The 18,846-nt window shown below is 32.4% G+C and overlaps 2 protein-coding genes and 1 long non-coding RNA gene across 4 annotated transcripts; 1 reads left to right on the top strand and 2 right to left on the bottom strand.

The window, feature by feature from the left end:
• Positions 1-1,374: 1,374 nt before the first annotated feature.
• On the bottom strand, positions 1,375-10,171 carry LOC129943343 (uncharacterized). 2 transcript variants are annotated; one of them, XR_008781220.1, is made up of 7 exons: positions 9,905-10,171; positions 3,138-3,226; positions 2,817-3,085; positions 2,610-2,751; positions 2,385-2,551; positions 2,011-2,316; positions 1,375-1,947 (listed from the first exon to the last, which is right to left on the bottom strand). It is a non-coding gene; the product is annotated as an uncharacterized LOC129943343 (long non-coding RNA). The 2 variants fall into 2 exon arrangements; XR_008781219.1 differs by lacking the exon at positions 9,905-10,171 and having other exon boundaries at positions 1,571-1,947; positions 2,817-3,065; positions 3,138-3,460.
• A 2,394-nt stretch (positions 10,172-12,565) lies between these two features.
• Positions 12,566-14,032, bottom strand: LOC129943767 (uncharacterized). Its single transcript, XM_056053060.1, has 2 exons — positions 13,978-14,032; positions 12,566-13,542 (listed from the first exon to the last, which is right to left on the bottom strand). The coding sequence occupies exons 1-2, from the start codon at positions 14,030-14,032 to the stop codon at positions 12,935-12,937; spliced, it is 663 nt and encodes a 220-aa protein (XP_055909035.1). The 3' UTR covers positions 12,566-12,934.
• Positions 14,033-14,900: 868 nt separating this feature from the next.
• Positions 14,901-17,417, top strand: LOC129940200 (tigger transposable element-derived protein 6-like). The gene is made up of 3 exons (XM_056048462.1): positions 14,901-15,292; positions 15,351-16,009; positions 16,083-17,417. The coding sequence occupies exons 2-3, from the start codon at positions 15,874-15,876 to the stop codon at positions 16,940-16,942; spliced, it is 996 nt and encodes a 331-aa protein (XP_055904437.1). The 5' UTR covers positions 14,901-15,292; positions 15,351-15,873; the 3' UTR covers positions 16,943-17,417.
• The last annotated feature ends 1,429 nt before the right edge of the window (positions 17,418-18,846 follow it).

The following is an 18,846-nucleotide window of genomic DNA, read 5'->3' as shown; positions in this document are numbered from 1 at the left end:
TGTGAAAGCATGCATTGAATTATTATGGCTGAACTCGTAAACGTCCGGTGAAGCCGAAGCTGAAGCGTGTTTGTGATTCAGCCATAATTGTTTTAAGAATCAGAATTTAATAAAGAGTTAGGATAGTCGGATTTTCTGAGTTTCCGGCTCTAAAAAAATCAGTGTTTCATTTTATACGTTCGTTTCTATGTTTTAACAGTCCACAATTATAAATTGTTTCGCGTCGAGCCGGATAAATGAACCAGTAAAAAAAAAAACGAACAACGAAAAAGTGTGTTTTGTCGGTTAAAATTCAAAATTGTCCACGCGACTCGGTGCATTCGTCATAATACCGACCATAGAGGAAATATATTATCTAGAGTCCCGACTTATTGTGTTTGCTCCCTTTCGGCCTACAAACTTAATTGAGAGAATTTTGCCAATGAGCATAAGCATGTGTTAGTTCTCTTGTGCAATTCTTATGGGAAAATCCAGATTCTATGTAGTTGTTATGGGCTTTTGGTGAAGTTTGCACAATTAGGGGAAAACCATGTGAGGTGAACTCAGCCGTTCAAAAAAGAGATCCGTTGAGTATGTAAGTAAGTTAGTAAACACTGTGCTAAAAATAATATTTGACTGCTTTTGGCACACAAATTCTATGGTTTTCATGAAAAATTTCGCTAAAAACAGAAAAAATCGTGCTGAAAGTATAGGCGCACCCTAGAGCTGCAATGCGAACGTTGCCCAATTTGAGTTAAATCCAGTTTTGACCGATTAACAGCGAGGTGAGTATTTTGACAATTCTGCGAAAATGTAAACAAACAAAATTCAGTATCAATAATGCAAATGAAGGTAAAACAAATATTAAATTATTCCAATAAAAATATATATTGAATTTAATTAAATCCTCAGATTTAGAAGAAAACAAGGATAATGTTGCAACAACAAAAGTGGAATCCCCCAAGTAAGATGCCAGCAACGCCGACATATTTATTCTGGAGCGAAGACTTACAAATTGAAGGTAAATGTGTTCACATTAATTTTAAACTCAAATTATATGAATATTGTTTTGATTTGTTTTTTAGTTAAAATTATACTTCTCAACAATACTTTTTTCCTGGCAATCAAATCGCTTTATTCTGATGGCTTATATCCTCATTTTTAACCCTGTAGGGATGAGAAGGGCCGATTACAGCGATGGCATCGATGTCGCAGAAGACTGAAAAGTTTCGTTTGATTTTTTGGCGAACTCTGTTATGTAGTTGGTGAGAATGTGTTTTTAAATAAAAAATAAGAATTATCTTAATTTTTGCTTTTTTTAATTTAAATTGTAGGTCTCTGGAATACAATTGAAATACCTTTCTTCATTCATGATTTATTGCTTTTGATGCCGTCAACATCTTCTATTTCAACCCGAATCCAGAATTACTCTATCAATGTAGGCTCTTGGGATATTATTTTGTTTGTAATTCGAAAGCAATTATATACATACATAGGAATAGGATTAAAAATACTTAGTTTTTAATTTTTGTTAAATTAAACATGTCTTAATAAAAAAATAAAATCTACTTAAAAGAGCTTGTTTGTTTTTTATTATTATTTGCTAAAAACGAAACAAAAAATAAAAAATTTATAATCCACTATAATAATCGACCTGAGCATATCAAATTTGGGAAAACCAGAAAGAAGTGTTTTTCTTTGAAAAAAAGTACATTTAATATCTTTTTTATTTACTCAAAACCTAAGAAGTTAAATTTTAACATCTAGTTATTGTTTTTTAAGTGAAAATACATTATAAGCGTTGAATTTAAAACAAAGTTAACCTGAATACATAAATACATACAATTTTGAAAAAAAAATTACAAATTTATTTAAAAACTAGCTGCGCTGCGAAGCTTGATTATTAACGGATAAGATTTAAAGCATGTCTTCGACTATAATCATCTTCACTGGAGGATCATTTTGTTGCTGAAAAAAAAAACAAATCAATTAGGTAGTGCTTTCAAAGTGTGTGGTTTATGTGAAGCTTACTTTGAAGTAGTTTTGCCATTATAAGCCTTCTGGTCAATGGAGGCACAATTAAATTGTAGCAAGTTAATTGGTTTATAATTATAAAACATTCTTTTGCGAGGTAAATTCCAAAATCCCAATCTTACCATGTCATAAATGCACAATTTCCGGTTGTATTATTTTTGGAAATTTTTGGTGAAGGTTGCGATAACTTCATTTGAATAGTTCCTGTGTCGATGGACTTCTTTGTGATTCCAGTTACATAGTTCTTTTTATGATTCAATAAGTATTGTGTGTATTTAGGAATTAAACTTCTATTTTTTCTGTCTATATAAAAAAAATTCTAAAATAGTACATACGAAAATGATTAGATTTTCGATATTCAAAAGACTTACAAATGATTTTTGACTCCCGTCATTTAGGAGGTGTTCTCAGAGCAGGTTGCTTTCATCCTCTACGTGGTCTGCGTCGGCCTAAGTAGCCGCAGTAGCCGATGACTCAGTCAGCAGTGCCCCTGCCGTTCTTTAGTGAGATAGTTGGCATTACAAGCATCGATTTAGATCTAGAAGGTGAAGATTAAGCAAGTTAATCACGATATGATTATTTCGATTTGTACTTACACAACTGAACCCCATGTGCTGTTGCACTCTATGAAACCAGAAGATGTTGCTTCAGTTAGAGCTGCAAGAGTAGTTTTTTTTTTTGGTCGGCTTGTTCCATACTTTTTGGCAGCTGATGAATGGGCAAGGGACGTTGGAAATCCTAAAGAACCATAGAATTTAAAATATCCGTGTTAAAATTACTAGTAAGTAAATGAATGAACTTACCTGATTTGCCTGCATACTCTGCCGTTGCTATTGCCGCTGTTAAGTCATTATAAAATGACTTAGCTGCAGCTGAGGATATTCGCTAATTCGGAATGTAATTTGTGATTCTGGTGGTGTTGTTGCATTCCGTGAACCTTACTATTGGCAGAGACATAGACATAGCCGCTGAGACATATCTCAACGATCATGATACAGTAACAATTGAGTGTAGAAATATATACTTTACTTCAACAGGCTTCAAATAACTATCTACAAATAAAAGCGAAAGTCTGTGGTTAAAAACATTGATATTAAGAGAAATATAATTTAAAATAAATTCACCTGGAGACTAGCGCCTTTGTTCTGAGCAAACTTTCCGAATTTCTTAAGGGGAAATTGCTTTCTACATCATGGTTTGTAACCGGCAGCACCTGAAATGAAAACACTAAGGTGATGCTAATAAAGTCGATTTTTTTTTTTCATATGTACATCTTGAGTTGGTAGTAAAGTATATTATTGGAGCAATCAATAGCTGAAACAAAGCAGCATAAATATTCTTTTGTTTATGAGATTCTTTTTTTAAACGTACCAAATAGTTTGATCGTTAGTTGCCCAAACATCGCGCATATAAGCACCTCCAATACACAGAAAACACTTATTCACTTTTTGTATCTCATATACACGAAACAAAATAGGTTCAAATTTGTCCTATTCTTTTGCTTATGAAAGAAAAGAGTAGATATATTGTTTGGAAAATTATATTAAATATATATTTTGTTTTTTGAAAGAGATTTCATTAAAAATGTCTAGATATGGATTTTTACAAATTGACACTGATATGTGCCTTTGAATTAAAAAGACGAAATAACCCTGTAATTAAGCGAATGATTCCACATGCCCAAAAAAAAAATGTTTTTTTGGTTTCCTTTCGGTTGCCAAAACGCTTTTTAACACTGATATTTTTGATAGATGTTAACTTTTATGAATGAAAATAAAACATCTTTCAATTTTACTTTACTCATTTATTTTTAGTGATAGAAATATAATAGATCTTCAGTAACTAACTTCATAGTTATACGTTCTTATACCTCAAATAAATGGCATTCTTATTAAACGAATCATAAAATGACCTTATTTCTTTATTTATTATTATTTATTTATTCTTTTTAACTCAATTAGTAATAGGATAAGGATCTCGTGGTTTACGTGAATACTTTAGTGCAACTAAATCACTTATTTCATCAATAACTTGTAAGGCATAATCAAGCTGCTCTTTAGTGTGTGCCGCTGATAAGCAAAATCGAATACGTCCTTCAATAACTTGAGTGGCAGGAAACCCAACTCCAACAACACATACCTTACGGAAAGTACAGCTCCAGTTTTTGAGAAAAGATAGACGAGCATCGGTACAACAGTACCTGGTCGACAATACCGACAATACTAAAAACACCTTCTACAATAATCAACAATAATTTAATGGTTTGCTGTTTTTGCGTCACCATTTATTTAGACTGTTCGGCACAGGGACCCTCGGCCGTGGAGCATCCTAAGTAGTTGCACAACCTCCTGTTTATTATAAAAAAAAAAAACCTCAGGTTCAAACCTGTTCCTGTGAACTCGAATGTTCAACCGTAGTCCTTGGTTATGCGATCCTTGAGAGTTACCTCCGCCCGGGACACTGCAAATGGGGCGATCAGACTCAGTCAGTCAGTTCGTGGATTTCAAATGGATTCAAATAGTTATCTTACCTCTCAAATAAATTCTTTAGCTACTTTTGGGGCACTCATCAACTGCTTGTTGCAGCCCAATATCATGAGCAGGTAAAATCCAAGATATCTTAGGAAGGAAATGCACTAATACATGCATACCAAAAAAAACTATATTTAGTTGCATGTGGGCGCAGTTACGTGTATCATAGTAGGATACAGACATTTTGTATGGGCTTAAGCAACAAATAAATTTCCGCAGTCAATGTATGAAGGAGAAAACTAGTGAAATTGAGATGTATGTAAGGTGGTTCTCTTCGCTCAGATTCAACGATTTAGTTGAATGTCTCCAGTTGACGGTAAGCTTTACTCTTGTTGAATATTAAAATATTTCATTGAAAAATATAAATAAATTAGTATAGAAGTAACCTTGAAACAAGATTCAAGACTATAGTACAGAAGAAGCGCACAGGAAAATCATGAGTTACTTACTTACTTACAAGTAGAGATAGCAGAGTAGATTACGTCAGGTAATCTACTCGGTAAACTACGTGTAGTTAATTGGATAAACTACACGTTTGATTTGTTTCATTTACTACCCTACATTTGTTACGTGTGCTACCTTCACAAAAAACGTTAAATTTCAAAAATAATAAAAAAAAACGAGTGAATAAGTAACGACTAACGAGTGAAAAACACTGAACTATTCATAAGAACCAAATATCTTGCGTAAATGAACTAAATCCAGTAATTCGAAATTTTACGAAAGAAAAAAGGAAGTTTAATAATCATCTGTTTTATTTTTGTCGTTTATTTTAAGAGTATAGTGTATCCGACGACGAGAGATAGTTTTTCACGCTTACACAGTTATATTTTAGATGCAATTTGTCAATTTGGTGGTTGAATGGACAGACGTAGCAAATGTAGTAAATCAAAAAAAATCGCATTTCTGCCATCTCTGCTTACAAGTTATAGAAGTTACGTATGTGCTTTGAGCTGCTTCTATTAAATGAACGAAAAATTAAATCATTTTGCTTGTCTCGAGGGTTTAATGAGCAGACATGATGCGAAATCGTATCTACGACGACGGGATGTGTCGTTAATTGCAGTCTAGCTTCTTTCCATGCTATCGGGCAAATTAAAAAAGTATAACAAATATGCGCACATAAACGCTCAAATGCAAAACGAGAGAAGAATGCTATTCCTTTATACAGATGGAGGCATACAACCAACATCGGCATATACATAGATATTATTCTACTCAGTGACCTGTTTCTGCATGTTCGAATTTTGTTTTTTAAATCCTCCAGGATTTTTTAAAAAGATTTTAAAATAAAACGCTAGATTAAAATTTTAAACAAGTATTTTAATTATTATTTTGAGCATCGGATCCCTTACCACTGGTGGGGCGAAATCTTCTGCTATACGTAGGAGTGTCAAGATGGAACTAAACTACATGTCAGGAAAAACACTGCTTATTTATACCAAAAACACTCTATATAAAGATATAAATCCGCGGTAGACATCTTGGTTTGCCTACAAGCTAAACTGGAAATCAGCCTCATAAACTTTTTCATAGTATGCGCGTAATTTCTCCTCTAATTTATTAAATTTCCCCAAAAAACTCAGTAAGTGTGTCTATGTATGCGTGAAAACACGTGGTGTACTCCGGCAGTGGTGTACTCTTCTTTCTTTAGAATTCAGAACTATTTATTTTTGTTACGGTGAAATACATATTAACATTTGTTGTTGCATTTCAATAAGCATATATTAAGATATTGAAACTTCATTGTCTGTAGTAATTTTTAAAAATTGTTGATCTCAGCCAAGCAATAAAATTTAGTTATTATATTGACTCATTTCTATTATTATACCCTTACCCTTTATCTCTCATACTTATTTAATTTCTCCACTGCGAGCGAAGCCGCGGGTAAAAAGCTAGACCAACCACTGTATTACCGACGATGACGACAATATCTAATTCAATATCTAATTTAATTGAATATAGTTTCAACTGTTTCTATGTTTTCTATATTTACCGTACATGTTACGAATTTTGAATGCTTTTGTCTGCGCATGTTATTGCATCATGTTAGAGGTCCAATTAGCTTTACAGAACTTAAAATTGTCAATGGTCAGGAATGTCAAACCTACCGAAAAGCATCTGAAGCTCGGCGACTGTTAGAAAATGACAATCATTGGGATGAAACTATGGAGGAAGCTGTGCAATGCCGATCGCCAGATAAAATCAAGGAACTTTACACTTCTATCTTCTTGCGGTCTTTCTAACCCTCAAACTCTTTGGAATAAGTACAAAGAATACATGGCTGAAGATATTTTACATCAACTGCAGCAAGTACACACAGACATTACTTTCAATGAACATGTCTACAATAAAACGCTAATTATAATCGAAAACAAGGTTTCTACGATGGTTGGAAAAAAATTATATGATTTTGGAATGTCCAGCCCTCGAAGATACAATGTGGATGATTTTGATAATGAAATTGCACTAGAGCTAGATTATGATTTCATAGCACTGCAACATCAAGTGGCAGAATTAGACCCTCAATTACTTCCAGAGCAAAATCATGATTTCCATCAAGTTTTACTTAAAATAGACTCCGGCAGTGGTGGACTCTTCTTTCTTTAGAATTCAGAATTATTTATTTTGTTACGGTGAAATATATTTTAACATTTGTTGTTGCATTTCAATAAGCATATATTAAGGATTTGAAACTTCATTGTCTGTAGTAATTTTTAAAAATTGTTGATCTCAGCCAAGCAATAAAATTTAGTTATTATATTGACTCATTTCTATTATTATACCCTTACCCTTTATCTCTCATACTTATTTAATTTCTCCACTGCGGGTGAAGCCGAGGGTAAAAAGCTAGACAATAGAACTGAAAAGACATTTGGATGTTTTCTGCCACTGTGAGCTAAATTTTCTTCTAGCTTTTTACCCGCGGATTTGCCCGCAGTGGAGAAATTAAATAAGTATGAGAGATAAAGGGTAAGGGTATAATAATAGAAATGAGTCAATATAATAACTAAATTTTATTGCTTGGCTGAGATCAACAATTGTTAAAAATTACTACAGACAATGAAGTTTCAACACCTTAATATATGCTTATTGAAATGCAACAACAAATGTTAAAATATATTTCACCGTAACAAAAATAAATAATTCTTAATTCTAACAATTTAAAAAAATAAAATACAAAGTATTAATTTAAGATATTTTTATAGACAATGTTATAAGTTTTCCCGTCTGTTGCAAATATGTGTAAATTCCGGGCATTAGATACACGTGAACAGGCTTCATAAAGTTGACCATGAGAGAAGCATGGGTTTTCTAAATGCACTCGTGCTACCTGTAATGATTGTCCTTGTGCTTTGTTTATAGTAACAGCAGAGCTAAGCTTGACGGGAAACTGAACCCTTTTAAATTGGAATGGAAGGTCAGTGGGAATAATTGGTATCCGAGGTATTATAACACTATTTCCCTTACCGACATCTCTTAAAATAGTAGCACCAAGTATGTTCTGTCCCAATTTTGTTATCCGAAGCTTTGTTCCATTACATAGCCGAGGAGCATCTAGATTTCGCATAAGCATTACTGGTACATTTAGTTTCAATTGAAGTTTATGTGACGGTACACCCGATAGTTCCAGTGAATTTAAAAACTCCACAGGATATGAAGTACTTAGTTCCGTATCCATAATTGTATCCATTGACAAATATTCCTTCATTTCTCCTTGAACCTCCTTTAAAATGTCAGTGTTGATCCTATTTACAATTTCATTTCTTGGTGCTAATATTGCTCTTGCACACAATCACTGATCAATACACAAATTTTGTTGCAATTCCGGAAAAACATTAGCAATGAGATCCACATCACTTTCTACTAAATTACAAAATTCTCTTGACAGTGATATGTAGCCTTCAGCGTAAACGGCTAAACAACCATCACCAATTTTCAACAAAATTTCTGCGTAAAGTCCTGAATTCACGTCATTATGAAGATGCACTATCATATTCGTTTTCAGGCGGAGTTTTTGCATTCTCGCAGCATCCTACCTCGAGAACTATTTTTACTAAAATTAAAGATGGGCGAATCTTCCTGTGCCAAATTCAATGGTAATTTTAAAACGGAATGTGCCGTACGACCGCCCTTTAATAGCGTCGCGGCAATACCTGACGAAGCTACAGCAACTGCTATTTTTTGGTCTTTTCTGACGGACATCTATACTAATATTATAAATGCGAATGTAAGTTTGTTTGCTAAAGTAAGAATTATCATCAGCGAGTAAGATCTAAAATAATAAAGCAATAGCTAACCATAAAAATTATGGTTAACCTCAAAAATGTGAATGGTATTATACTGCATGTAACGACAGAAGAAAATAACAATAAATATAGACAAATTAGAAACAGTTAAAACTATATTCAATTGAATTAGATATTGTCGTCACCATCGGTAATACAGTAGGTTGGTATTACAGTATTCAGGGAGAAACTTTATTACTATGATGCTAGATGGCGTTGAAGTAGCTAAATTTGACGATATTTTGACAAACAATTTTCTTATTTTTCGTAAAAAGTTTTTATTTTTTTTAATAAAAAGTATCCTATGTTACTTCTAATACCTTCAAGAGTGTATGTGCAAAGTTTCATGATGATCGGTTAAGTAGTTTTTGCGTGAAAGCGTAACAAACAAACTTACATTCGCATTTATAATATTAGTATAGATTTTCAATTTTTGTAAGTTAATGTCTGTTAAATTATAATTATCTTCCACATAAATATTTATTGGTTGTTTTAAAATTGAATGTTTGTTAATATATTCTTTTTCGTTTATCTTCAGTTTTCAAAATTTATTAATACATTTATTTTTATTGGAATAACTTTTCTTTCATCACAAGAACTTTTTATTTTAGAGTTGCTATTTTTAACAATAAGTATTCCATTTATAAGTTCTTTTACAATATTTTTTTCTTCATTCTTTCTTTTAAGGCAATTATTTTTATTTATACAATTAGAAAAGGTTTTATGATGTTTTAATTCCTTATTTTCAAGATATTTATAGAAAGTATCATATATTTTTATAATATTTTCATCATCTATTTTTAATTCAATATTTTTCTCATTGGGGATAGACGTTATAAGATATTAATTTTCTGCACACCATTTTTTTGAACCTTTTTAGTTTGAGACATTGGACCGCTTTAAAAGATATTTATCAAAACTATAAACAATTTACCAACTCTTCTAGTACACTCTTAAATTATAATTCTTTTTTCTAATTGTTTAAATTTCTCTTCAGAACCGGAATATTTTTTTATCAATTAAATTTTTTAATGTTTTTATTTCCTGTTGAAGTTGATTATTTATATCTACCTGTTTATTATTATTGATTATTAACTCGTGATTATTCACGGTTAGTGTTTTTAATCTGTTTTCTATTTCTATTTTGTCCTCATCATCCATAGTTCCGAATAAAAAGTTTAAGACTCTTCCTCCTATGTTAATAAGACTTCTTGTTTTTCGTATATGGGTTTATGACCTGTAGTGCTTTTTAGTTCTTCTTAAATTAAATTTAGTTCACTTTCTATGTATGTTGTAATTATAACATCTTCTGGAGATTTCACTATAAAATTTTTTTGTTCTAACCACTGTTTGTTTGTTTTTGTTAATAACACTTTTATTTCCGTTAAATTAATTATAAAATTAAATTCGTTTACTATGTTTACTTCATCATATTTGATTACCGCGTAACCATTATTGTTTATTACTTCTTTAATAATTAATTTGCTACTTATTAAGCCAATAATAGTGAATAATAACACGAGACTTTTCATTTTTGTACGTCCTCTTCTATCTGTATTTGACACTAAACTAAAACTCTTTCCTGGGTTTTTCTGTTCCTTTGGCTAGCTTTCATTAAATTGTCTTGATTTATTTGCTTACTCTTTCTTTCCTTTTTTATATTCTTCGTATGTTGATCTTCGAGTTTATTGTATTTGTATCTTGGTGCTGTTTTATGACGTTCTGTTCTAGAATTTTTAACAAACCCTTCCGTTCTGTTTTCACTATATTCCTCTTTATTAGTATTTAATCTATCGATTTTTGTTTTTGTTTTTGATCATTACATCATGAAATTAATTTTTATCTACGAGTACATTGCCTTTCTGTATCTCATATGGTTTTTGCTTAGTAGTAGAATGTATCGAAGTATTATAAAAGAGATTGGCTTTGTGAACAGCTACTCGAATTTCATGTATACTAGGGTTCGTTTTTCCGTTTAGGATTGCTCTTATTTTGTCAGCTAGTGTTCTATGAAAGACTTCAATGTCTGAATTTCCTGTATGACTGTTTGGTTTAGTACAATGTACTTCTATGTCAAGGTCTTCTAATAATTCAATAATTTTTGGAAAGTTAAATTTATTATCCATAATGAATCTTTTTGATTTGCCATTTGTGGCTAATAGTTGTAAAATTATTTCTTCTAAGGTTTCATGAGAAACGTTTGCAACGTATGTAGCTGTAGTTAGCTTACTTAATTTGTCAATGGCAGTTAAGTATATTGTTTTATTAATACAATAAATGTCTATATGAGCTATCTCATTAAAGTCTTTTGGAGTTTCTGTTAAATGAAATTTTTCTTTAATTGGTCGTCTACCATACTTAGATTGTTTGCAAATATTGCAACTATTGATTACGTCATTTATTAATTCTTTTAATTTCTTGAAATAGATTTTTGTTCTAAGTCCGTTATAATTTTCTTCAACACCTGCATGACCTGTTTCATTTTCATGATACAATTTAACCTGTTTAATGGCTTCTTGTTCTGTCTCTAAGTCTTTAGCAAAATGTTCACATTTATAAAATTTTATTCTTGTTCCAAAAAACTCAATCAATTTTTGTTGAAGAATATTATATTCACTGTCTTTTGTTTCAGTATACATTATTGTACTAACTTGTTCTATCAACGGTATTATTAAATCATTAAAATTATCTTTATATAATTCATTTATTCCAATATGTATATTTAGGGCTTTTGTTCAATCCATTTCCTGCTTTTAAAATAATTTGTTGCCTTTATTGGAAAATGATCATTTATTTCTTCATGTTGTGAATGTACTGTAGGTCTGACTGAATCCTGTTCTAACATGTGAATTTCTTACGTGTCTTTAATTTCTCTACTCAAAAAATCTGCTACCTTTTAAATATTCGATTTGCATATAGTTAGGTGTTTTATTGATCTTTTAAATAAAACCACTTTTTGTTGTATTTTAAATTTAAATACTTTATTTAATACAAAACGAAAAAAAGGACGAGTTAACAATAAGACGGGTGATAGTCGACTAACTAAACACTTAAAAACTAACATACATAAGATTACGATATCACGATTGATCTCTCCAGCATTGTCTTCTTAAGAAGACAATCTTGGAGAGAGCATATGTACGTTCTTTACTTAAATCCACTTCTAGCGTAGGTGCATCGCGCATACGAAGAGAAGTGTTTGGAAATCTCTTATACTTAATGGATAAGAATATAAATACTATCAATGGAATTTCATTATGTAACTCCTCCCCAATAAGTATTTTTGGTCTCCAAAAATTCAAACGATAATTTATAGAAACACAATTATTGAAATTTTTCTTATTTTAACAAAGTAATATTATACAAACTATTATATTTTTGTATTTTTATTATTTCCATTATAAATAAATCTAACATTTTCCATCTTTTCATTTTCATTTATGATTTGATTTTAACAATTTTAATTTTCATATTTAAAAAGCTCGGTAAAAACCGGTCTAGTTTTCTAAATTTTTTTTTAAATTATTTTGTATTTAAACAATTTTAATTTCCATAATGCTCGGTGAATACCGACCTAATATCTTTAATTTTCAGTTTTTGTCTATATATTTTTAATTTTAACAACAATATTAATTTTTATATTTAAAAATCTTGTTGAATACCGGCCTAATTTTCTAAACTTTTAGGCTTCGGCCACGCAATGAGCGACGAGCGACTGAGCGACCGAGCGACGAGTCGCTGAGCGACCAATCTGAGCGATGGGTGGCCATTTTCTAAACGACACGTCGCTGAGCGATTAGTTGGAAAAATGCCTTCGTCAAGTGCGGTTCATCGTAGCTTACTGGTTGAAAGTCGCGCTCATATTTATAGATCTGTAATAAGATCGAGAATCGTGAAAGGGAAAATTATGGTGAATTTCATCATTTATATCTAAATCTTCGCAGATTTCCAGATCGCTTTTGGCAATATTGTCGTATGTCAGTACCATCTTTTGATTTGCTGTTGGAAAAAGTTCGACCAAAATTAACAAGACAAAAGAAAGCAATTAGTCCAGAACAACGGCTGGTTTTATGTTTAAGGTTAGTTTTTTTTTTAATTTTTTTAATCTTTATTTGTATTCTTCAGTTTATCCAATATAATATTTTGAATGTCAGTTCTTATCTCAAGTTTTTCAAAATTGTTAAATTGTGCCATAAATGGCAAAAGACTTTTGAAAAATTGAAGGTCATCACTATCCTCTTCTTTTTTTGCTACCTCTTTCTTTAAAATTTGTAGTCTTTCTTTTTCTAACTCGAGAAATTCTGACTCCAAATTGTATGTTGACGCTCTCTTATTTTTATTTTTTCGCACGTTTTGGGGGCAGCTGGTGCTCGTAGAAGGAGTGCTGTTTGTAAGCATATTGACACTTGAAAGGGTTACATCCTCTTCTTCCAGTAAATCTGATATTGTTTCTGCGAAAAAACGATTTTGAGCCATTGAATAACTTTCTGGTTCTCGAAGATTTCCCTCAGTTGGATCGGGTTCAATTGTCTGCCTCGTAAAGGCCATCATTTCAAAAAATGGCCATTTCGGTTTTGTTGGTGGAGCTTCGGATCCCGATACTGGACGTGGAGCTTTTCGAAGAACCCTTCGAAAAGTGTCTTTTAGGTTTTTCCACTTTAGTTTTACATTGGCTCCTGAAATTTGAAATACAATTATACGTACATATACTATTTACAATTTTTGTATCTTCAATGTTTTCAGATTTCTCGCAACAGGTCTTTCGTTTCGAGATTTAGCTTTTGCTTTTCGAATGGGCAGAAGCACAGTAAGTAACATTGTCTTGGAAACTAGCGTTATCATATGGGAACAACTTGTGGAAGAATATATGCCTATACCAACAACTGACCACCTTCGAAATGTTATTAACGATTACTACCGACGCTGGAAATTTCCTAACTGTTTTGGCAGTATTGATGGTAGACATTGCCAAATTCAATGTCCAGCAAATTCTGGCTCTCATTATTTTAACTACCTGCATTATTTTTCTATTGTACTGCAAGCTGTAGCTGATGCTGACAAAAAGTTTCTAACAATCGAGGTGGGTGGGAGAGGAAAACAAAGTGATGGTGTTACATTTTCTGGATCTACTTTGTTCAAATTACTTGAAGCTGATAAATTTAACGTTCCACCTCCACAAGCATTACCAGAATCAAACATTGTTCTTCCCAATTTTTTAATCGGAGATGAGGCTTACCCCCTGAAAAACTATTTACTAAGACCTTATCCAAGGAGAAACTTAAATGCTCAAACAGAAAACTTCAACAAAAAACTTTCAATCGCAAGAAAATGCATTGAGTGTGCATTTGGCATATTAAGCAAGAAATGGCAGTTTTTACAAAAAAACATCGAAACGAAGCCTAGCACTGCAGTTCGTTTAATTAAATGTGCTTGTATACTGCACAATTTTGTGAGAGAGTGCGATGGCGACAGTGACCTTGATTATATACACGTGTCTGCAGAAATGGCTAATGACTTAGCTCAAACAAATGCAACCACCCAAGAAGAACAGTCCCGTTATAACAGAAGCTCAAGCAATGCGTTGAATACAAGAAACGAGCTTGTGCAATATTTTTGGGAATTCGGGCATTGAACAAAAAACACTACTATTTGTAAAGATTAAATAAATTAAACTTACCAGAACAATTACAAATTTGTCCAACTTTTTCCCACTCTTTATCGGTGACATTTTTATTTTTGTGATCTTTGTGGGTGTCCTGCCATAGCATTGGGCGGCTTTGGACAGCTGAAATTAAACTTTCAATGTTTATTGTAGACATCTTTTTTTTACGTCGCTCAGCGATCGACTGAAAAATTAAAACAAATTTGATTGCTAAGCGACGTCGCTCTGTCGCTTGAAAACTCGCTCAGTCGCTTACGGCTTATGTGGCCACCTCCATACGATTTCATGTGTTCTAATTTTTTTGATTCGCTCAGCGGCTCGTCGCTCGGTCGCTCAGTCGCTCGTCGCTCATTACGTGGCCGGACCCTTAGAATTCATGAATTAATTTTCATTACAGTAAAACCCGCTTAAGAGAAACCCGCTTAAGAGAAAAACCCGCTTATCTGAAACACTTTTTTTATCCCCGAGTATTTTTCGACCAATTACCTTTAAAACACTCCGCTTAAGCGAAACTCGCATAAGTGAAAAACCCGGATACCTGAAACATATTTCAGTTCAATTTAATATATTTCATTGAAAAAAAACTCGCTTTAGTGAAAATAAAAAAAAGTAATCGAACAGACCAAAAATTTGCTGAACGCTGTCATTTCATCTTTATTTTCCACCTTCACCACGTATTCACCACGAAAATGACATTTCAATTTTTGTTTGTCACAAACGTTTATTTACATACAAACGACTTGCTTTTTGGTTTTGTTTCAAAAATATAAACAACATTTCAAATGTCTCATCCAGAGGTACGTATTTTGAGATTAATTAACAAGAAAATAAAATTTAATTTATGTTCCTTTTCAGCCACATAAAACTAAGAAATTAGTTTGTTTGTCTGTAAAAGACAAATTAAAAATTTTAAAACTACTCGACGATGGTGAAACCAGGAAAAATATTTACTCCAAATTCAATTGCAGTGCGCCGACGGTATCTAGAATAATTAAACAAAAAGATACAATCCTTAAAGTGGCTGCCCAAAACCAAAATTTATTAAGGAAACGTCAGCGCACTGGAGCACAAAAGCAAGTGGATAAATCTTTGTCCATTTGGTTTAAAGACATGCGCTCTAAAAACGCCATAATAACTGGGCCAATGCTCATGGATAAGGCAAAAAGTTTTTCTTTGATGCTGGACGTCGACTTTGAGCCGACAAATGGATGGTTAGATCGATGGAAAAAACGAGAAAACATCAAATTTAAAAAGCTTTGTGGAGAAAAAAAATTCGGCTGACACAGTTGCTGCTAATGCTTGGCTAGAAAATGTGTGGCCAGACATTCGTCAAAACTACGATCCTGATGATATTTATAATGCGGATGAATCCGGGCTAATGTTTAAGGCTCTACCAACGGGTTCATTGGTGAACAGAACTGAACACCCTTCAGGAATGAAGTTACCAAAGGATCGTATTACGATCCTTTTTGTTTCGAATTCAACTGGAACAGATAAAATGATTTTCTGTATCGGTGTGTACATAGTTTTAGATTAAAAAAATTATTTGATGTTTTGTGTTTGCTTATCTTTTTTTCATCTACACAGGTAAATCTCGTAATCCAAGATGCTTTAACAAAAACACGATTCCTGTTAAATATTATGCTAACACCAAAGCTTGGATGACAAGTAACATTTGGACGATGATCATGCAAGATTTGGACAACACATTTAAAGCAAAAAAAAAAAAGGTTTTGTTAATTGTGGACAATGCTTCTTGCCACAAATTAGAATGCGATGTTAATTTGGGAAACATTAAAATTGATTTTTTTCCCCCGAATGCCACCTCTGTCATGCAACCTTTGGATCAGGGAATTATACACTGCTTTAAGGCCCATTACAGAAGATGTATAACAAAGAAGCAACTTCTTCATTTGGATAATGGGGAATCCCTATCTGATTTTTCAAAAAAAATAAATTTACTGATTGCGTTAAAAATGATAAAAAGAGCCTGGTGGATGGTGACTCCTTTGACCATAAAGAACTGTTTCCGGAAAGCTGGTTTGACTTTTAACAGTGATGAAGAAGTAGAAGTAGAACCAGTAGATGAAGAAAATAATTTTCCGACAGCAATAAGAGAAGAAATTGATTATCTTGTAAATATAGATCAGGATCTTCCTTGTTTTGGCGACATGACAGACGAAGACATTATAAATGAGGCAGCACTACAATTCGAAGAGCTTGGAGACAACAGATCTGCATCTGAAAATGATTCAGATGTGGAAATTTTGGGTTTTCAGAAACCAACACTCCAAGAAGCTTTTAAATCTCTCGGTGTTCTTAAGCAGTTTTCGGATGGTGATATTGAACTAGAGCTAATTCTTGATGAGATCGAATATAAAATGATGAATTGCCATTTTAAGTCTTTGTCACAAACTAAAATTGATGATTTTTTTAAAAGGAAGTGAAATTTTTTCTTTATTGAACTAACAATATTTTATTCAAAAATGTGAATATTTATGTATTTAAAACCTTAATGAAGCCTATTTTTGGTATGCACAATGTGCCAATCAATTAAAGTACAAAAACTCATATGTGATTTAATATAATTTATGCAATATGTATGTAATACTACCTTTGAATTCCTATATAATATGTACATACATACGTGTTTAGTTTTTTTTTATTGAATAAATTATTTTTGTGTTATTTGATTGTTGTGTTACTCAAACTATTTTATTTAAACTTTTTCCAGGCAATAGATAAATATGTACACTTGTTTCCAGCGTTAAATCTTCATTTAATGGAATTTTTAAATCCGCTTAAGTGAAATTTTTTTTCACTTATCCGGACTCCGCTTAAGTGAAACTTTTTTCACTTAAGCGGGGTCCGTTTAAGTGAAAAACCCGCTTAAGTGAAAGAGGGACTGTGGCATTTGGCAGTTTCTCTTAAGCGGGTTTGACTGTATATGTGTTTTTTTTATATTTTAATTTAACAATTATTTGTTATTTTAGTTTGATACAATCTATGCATAAATACAAATTGTTTTGCTTCTTATTTTATATTTTTTTGTCAATAATTTAAGTAAAATATCATTTCCAATACTTTTTTTACGCAAACCTCATAATTCTTCCTTCTGAATTCATCTTCATCGTGCTCTTAATCCCAATACTTCAATAGTTCAATTTTTCTATTCCTATTAAAAACTTCTTGACCGGGTTTCTCAATGAATATGCTTAAGTCTCAGACTTAAACTGAAATGTGTAAGCCCATCAATGTTTTGAGTAAAAAAAGTACTAGAAGAAAACTTAGCTCACAGTGGCAGAAAACATCCAAATGTCTTTTCAGTTCTATTGTGAACTGACTACTCGAACTGAAACTGTTCAGCTTTCTGTACATAGAGGAAATATATTATCTAGAGTCCCGACCGATACCTGAAACACCCTCAAATTTTATTCGAGGTGAACTCTCTCAAATTCCGTATCGGTGAACACATGTGAGTGGTGGAAAAAAAAAGCAAAATGTCAGATTGAATTCTTGTCAAAAATGACATTCAAAAACAAAACATTCAATTCGAGATTGTAAAATAAATTTTTTGTAAATTACTTTGTTTTGTCTAAACATTTAACAGAATCAAAAACCTTAACGATTAAGAGCTTCAAGTGCATTTAGTTGAAAAATCGATAGAGCAGGAACCAGAAGAAAACAATGAGACTTACTCTACTCGGAACTCAAGTAGGTACGTTTAAAAAAGAAGATAAAGAAATTTGGAAGGTTTGCTCAAAACAAAGGCGCTAGTCTCCAGGTGAATTTATTTTATATAATATTTCTCTTAATATCAATGATTTTAACCACAGACTTTCGCCTTTACTTGTAAATAGTTTTTCGAAGCCTGTTGATTGTTGAAGTAAAGTATATATTTCTACACTCCATTGCTGCTGCATCATGACCGTTGTGATCTGTTTCAGCTATTTGACGATAGAGGTATCAACGTCTCTGCCAATAGTAAGATTCACGGAATGCAACAACACCATCAGAATCACGAATTTAGTTCCGAATTAGCGAATATCCTCAGCTACAGCTAAGTCACCGACAATGTGAAATTCAATTCAATGGTGCAAGGGAAAGCTTTGACATTCAATAGTCGACCGCCCAGTGTTGGAATGACTTAACAGCGGCAATAGCAACGGCAGAATTTGCATGCATCTAAGGTAAGTTCATTCATTTACTTACGAGTAATCTTAACACGAATATTCTAAATTCTATGGTTCTTTAGGATTTCCAACGTCCTTTGCCCATTCATCAGCTGCCAAGAAGTATGGTACAAGCCGACAAAAAAAAACGAGTCTTGCAGCTGCAACTAAAGCAACAT

This window comes from Eupeodes corollae, chromosome 1, assembly GCF_945859685.1.
Source record: "Eupeodes corollae chromosome 1, idEupCoro1.1, whole genome shotgun sequence".
Classification (NCBI taxonomy): Eukaryota; Metazoa; Arthropoda; class Insecta; order Diptera; family Syrphidae; genus Eupeodes; species Eupeodes corollae.
This window is presented reverse-complemented; position numbering and strand designations above follow the sequence as displayed.